General features: G+C 38.9%; 1 protein-coding gene across 3 annotated transcripts in view; it reads right to left on the bottom strand.

Moving 5' to 3' along the window:
- The window catches only part of ARHGAP12 (Rho GTPase activating protein 12), a 101,675-nt gene extending 98,195 nt beyond the window's left edge, over nt 1–3,480 (bottom strand). For all 3 annotated transcript variants that reach the window (XM_008568043.1, XM_008568044.1, XM_008568045.1), the window contains exon 1: nt 2,721–3,480. In XM_008568043.1, coding sequence (XP_008566265.1) covers nt 2,721–3,401 — 681 coding nt within the window. In that variant the 5' untranslated portion in view covers nt 3,402–3,480. The remainder of the gene's footprint in view (nt 1–2,720) is intronic.
- Nucleotides 3,481–5,384: the final 1,904 nt, after the last annotated feature.

Genomic DNA, 5,384 nt, shown 5'->3' with positions numbered 1-5,384 from the left:
AAAAAAAAAAAAAAAAAGTAGGAACAGCAAATATGAAGAGACTGCCCTTTGATAGGACAGGCAACACTTGCACTGTACTGGGGAACAGCTGATTGCTTATACAGGTGTTCTTACAGATTTGATGGTGGAAATAATAATAATACAAATAGCAATAAAAACCTCAGCTATATCTTATTGAATACTTACTGTGATAGCCAGCTCCCAAGGTGGCCCCCAATAATCCTCAAATCCTGATATTCACACTCCTGTGTGTCTCCTCCCACACAGAAGAGGGACGAACTATGTAATCACTAGGATATGACAGTGTGTGACTTCCAAGATTAGGGCATAAAAGACAGTGCAGCTTCTACCATGTTCTCTCTTTGACTGCTCCAGCTAGGGAAAGCTAGTCACAACACACAAGCAGCAGCCATCAAGAGGCCCACCTAGCAGCACATGAGTGAGCTATCTCAAAAAGCAGCTCCTCCAGTCCCAGCTGAGCTTTCACAAGACTACAACCGCACGAGAGACCCCAAACCTTTAGAACTGCCCACTGAGCAGCTTCTGACTTACTGACCCACAGAAACTGAGAGATCACAAATGTTTATTGTTTTAAGCCACAAAATTTGGGGGTAATTTATTAAGCAGTAATAGATACCTAATGCACTTATTACGTGTCTCACCAACCCTGTGATCCCCACTTTTAAGATGAAGAAACTGAAACACACGGAGATTAAGTAATTTTCCCCAGTGATCACACAGCTGGCAAATGATAGGGAACCCGACACAAATTTAAAGCCAGCACTATTAACTACTGCACAGTATGTGCTCCCCAAAGCCGAAGTAGTTTCCATCTCAGGGCTTCTATTTTTGCTGTGAAGTAGAAGGCAAAGTTATCTGATAAGAGCAGGGGAAAGCAAATGAATCAGACAACTGAAGAAACTGGAAAAGATTTGAAACGGTTGCCAGGGAGAGTTAAGAAGACAACTGTCTAGAGAAATCTAATAGTATTTCCATATAGTGTGAAGGCCCAGGAGAGGTTAGGAGCCATGAACCTCCAGTACAGTCAATTTAAGATGACCATAATGAAGAGAATACAGAACTGCTTGCATATGTAAATATAAAATGTAATCTAAAGTGTGAAATTGTGGTGATGGCTGGATGGAATAGAAAATACGTCTTTCGGGCTGGCCCGGTGGCGCACTGCAGAGTGCGCCGCTTGGGAGCGCAGCGGTGCTCCCACTGAGGGTTCGGATCCCATGTGGAGACTGGTTCCCGCTCACTGGCTGAGCGCGGTGCGGGCGCAACACCAAGGGTTGCGATCCCATTGCCGGTCCCCAGTACGGGTGCGACACTGAGGGTTGCGATCCCATTACCGGTCAGTAAAAAAGACGAAAAGGAAAAAAAGAAAAAAAAGAAAATACGTCTTTCGGGCTGGCCCGGTGGCGCACTGCAGAGTGCGCCGCTTGGGAGCGCAGCGGTGCTCCCGCTGAGGGTTCGGATCCCATGTGGAGACTGGTTCCCGCTCACTGGCTGAGCGCGGTGCGGGCGCAACACCAAGGGTTGCGATCCCATTGCCGGTCCCCAGTACGGGTGCGACACTGAGGGTTGCGATCCCATTACCGGTCAGTAAAAAAGACACAAGAAAAGGAAAAAAAAAAAAAAAAGAAAATACGTCTTTCCCAATTCTCTTTAGTTCCATAACAAGCCACATATAGAAAAATTCCAGGAAACACTACACATATATTCTATGTCAGAGAATCACATGAAAACTGAAGAAAAGCCTACTAACATACACAATGACAAACTGACAGTGCTACTCCACATAACTGCCTTGATCTCAAACACCAGAAGTTTGTCTACAGAATCTTCCTTTTTTCCTATTTCCATTTCAAAATGAACTATTAGCACCTGAGGACAGAATGTACTTCCAGGACAATCAGACCACACCTAAGAGGAGCCTTACAATTATTCACTGACTCAACTTGATGAATAATCAGACAACAGAGCTTTAGGCCAAAAACTTATTAATTTTTAAATTCACTTAAAATTAGACTTTTCCAAATGCAATCAATTTCAATTTCATGCACGTGCTTTTAAAATGACTTCACTTCACTTGAGAAATAAACATGCACGGGCCTAATCTCAAAAGAATTTTAGGTAAGGAAAAAATAAAAATAAAAAATCAAACCACGACACAAAATTTTTCCCTGGCTAGCACTCAACACAATCAAGTGTGGATACTTAGACACTTAAGACACAGAAGGATACGCATAAACGTCTGTGAGCTCTATATTTTTTTGGTATTCAAGGCTAATAAACAAATTTCAAAGAACAAAAGTGAGCAGTTAACATCCCAGTGACATCTTTCCTCATACAACCATTACTATCTGAAGATTTACTGGAAAAGAGTCAGAATGAGTACAGGTAGAAAACAGTAAAACTTTTTCTATTCATCACGGGGTAAGTTAGATACATCATTTCTGCCTAAGCATAATCAACAGAAAAAATTTTTTCTGCATTTAAAGTAGTTCTAGTCCTATAAAGGTATAATTATGAAAACCACAAAGGGACCCTTTATGAACTCCACAGGTTATTTCACATAAAATCATGTATTCTGAAAATATAAAGCGAAAAAAACAATTCTTAACTCTTACAAAGATTTTAATTAAAAGAAAACCTGTAATTAATATTTTTATTGTGGTGGTACAAGTGTTTCATCATTCTATTTTTAATCTTACCCTTATCTGTTCAGTGGAGCTGCTGCTAAGTTCATCGCCAGATTCAGAATCTTGATGTATTCTTTCTGAGCCTTCTCCTGCTGAATCACAAGACTGTTCCTGGGAGAAGCTAGTTTTCTCTACGTCCAAGAATTCTGGACCAGGAAAGTGACCAAATAAGCGTGTCCTATTCTGGCTGGAAACCTTAGGAGAATGTGAGTCATTGTTAAACTTTCCGTTATTATGGGTCAGGTCCAGGCTTAGGTTGAGAGTCTGACCTGGATTATAATTGGGTCCAAAATTCTGATTGGCATCACGGATAAGACCTGTTCCTTGAACAGACAATGATGGCTTTCCAAAACTTGAAAGCTCAGGCAATTTGTTCACATTTTCTGTAGATCTCTGAAGATGGTGACTCTGTATCATTTTCACAGAATTATTTGGCAGTCCAGCTGTCTGTTTAACAGGCGGCATTAGAGCTTTGCGGGTAATAACCTCTTTGACATACTGGGCTGGCACATAAAATGCCTTGGAATTCTCATCTGGTTTGACTTGCCACCAGTCGTCGTTGGTCTTTTTCACCAAGAGGTACCGCTCCCCTTGTTTTATCACAATCTTTCTGTCCTTCGCTTCATATTCATAATCATATTCCACTTCAATATATGCTTGTCCTGGAACAATCTTCCCACTTCTGTCGGCCATTTTTATTCAATAATATTCACCTCTCAAAAAGGATGGTATGCCACATTATGGCTTTAAGGCTTGTTGGATTAATATAGCTATTTTATTAAATGGAGGAAGAGAATAAAGAAAAGTTAATGTAATCTGGATTTTATATTTACTCATGAACATTATATAATACAGGCCATTCAAAAAACATTACTTCAAATTCCAAACCCCTGAAAAGTAAACATGTGTCTAATACCATATGTATTGTCCTACATTAAAAACACTTTCATTCTGGGCCAGCCCGTGGCTCACTCGGGAGAGTGCGGTGCTCATAGCACCAGGGCCACGGGGTGAGCGTGGTGCTGACAACATTCAGATCTAAGGGATGGCCAGTTGGCTCACTGGGTGAGCGTGGTGCTGACAACACCAAGTCAAGGGTTAAGATCCCCTTACCGGTCATCTTTTAAAAAAAAAAAAAAAAACACTTTCATTCTAACTGTAATCTACATTTTTCGGTCATTTGTGACCAAAACCAACGACTGGAACAATAAATGCACTAACCAGCCAGTCATAACATTATCAAGAACAAGATCTAAGAAGAACTTTCCTACTTTCATGACTACCTCAAACCTCCTTCACTTTCTTAGATAGGCTAATAATAATAACTAGTATGTATTAGGCACTTACCAAGGGCCAGGCACTAAGCTAGGTTCACTACGTTCACTATCTAAGACTCCTTTTGAAATCATAACTGAACTCCAACGACCCTGTATTAATATTGTGGTCTTTATTTTCTAAAAAGCTCAAGAGCAGTGAGTTTTCTGAAAATTTTATGTTACCCCATTATATAATTTTAGTTTCCTAATTTTAAAAAAAAAAGCATTGTTATTATCAGGCAACACACACATACAAAGAAAAGAAACTGCTAATTTACTTGGTTTCCCTCTTACCTCTACTCAGGGAGGCCACAATTCTTTTTAGGTTGAATTTCACAAATGTCAACAAATAACCCACTTTTTTATTTGTAAATGTTAAAAAACCCACCTCCTCCTCAATTCAAAGTCTATTAGGAACAGCCCTAAAATTGGCTTCGGAAATCTAGCATTTACTTTTATTTCTGTAACAATTCCAAAATATGTTAATACCTCATAGAACACAGCATTCAAGGTTCAAAGTGATAACAGAATCTTGATACTGCTACAACTAACAGCAATTTCTACAGGGGAATATCTAAAACACCATCTCTAATGTATTCAGATTAGTGAGAAAATAAAGAAAAACATTAAAATTTTATTATAATAAATATACATCCTTACTTTAAAAAACATATTTTCAAAGTCATACTTTCCTGCTCTAAAAAAAAGACCAAACATCATCCATGTTCAGTTGATTCTAAACATGTTCAATTGATCTGATTAATATGAATGACAAAAGAAAATTTTTATGAAATTCGAATTATTAAAATAAAGACAGTTACTCTGATTTTTCTAACCAGCGTCTAGCACATGGTTGATACTCAATAAAAGCTGAGCGCTAAAAACTAGGTTTCTTATTAGCAACACATCTCAGTGCTATCATTTGGGAAAAGTTCTTTCACAAATCAAAATCATGAAGAATCAGGCAGCAGGTGGAAGATGTAAAAATGAATCATTTTTCAATAACTTCTTTCAGCGTGGAAGGTTTCACATGTCTAGACATATTTTGCTGTTGAATCCCACACTGATATTTAAGGGGTTGTTTTTCACTATTGCATATAAAATTACCCTAATTATAGCAAAGCATTTTGCTCACATGCTGTCAATCGCAGGCAGAGTGGAGTCCATCTGTGTCCTTCCATATAGCTCCAGCCATTACTTCCAGCATTCCACCTCAGTCCTCAGGTATAGGATGAGCAATAAGATGTTTCTCTCCAGTTCGATGATGAGCAGAGTAAGTTCTTTTATTTTTAGAATTGAATGGAACATCACAATTTTCCCACATGGCATTTCATTAAAAGTTTAACCTATCCCTGAATAA

The sequence above is a fragment of the Galeopterus variegatus genome, unplaced genomic scaffold (assembly GCF_000696425.1).
Source record: "Galeopterus variegatus unplaced genomic scaffold, G_variegatus-3.0.2 Scaffold369, whole genome shotgun sequence".
NCBI classification, from domain to species: domain Eukaryota; kingdom Metazoa; phylum Chordata; class Mammalia; order Dermoptera; family Cynocephalidae; genus Galeopterus; species Galeopterus variegatus.
The sequence above is the reverse complement of the archived record's forward strand: the minus strand, read 5'-3'. Positions and strand labels throughout refer to the sequence as shown.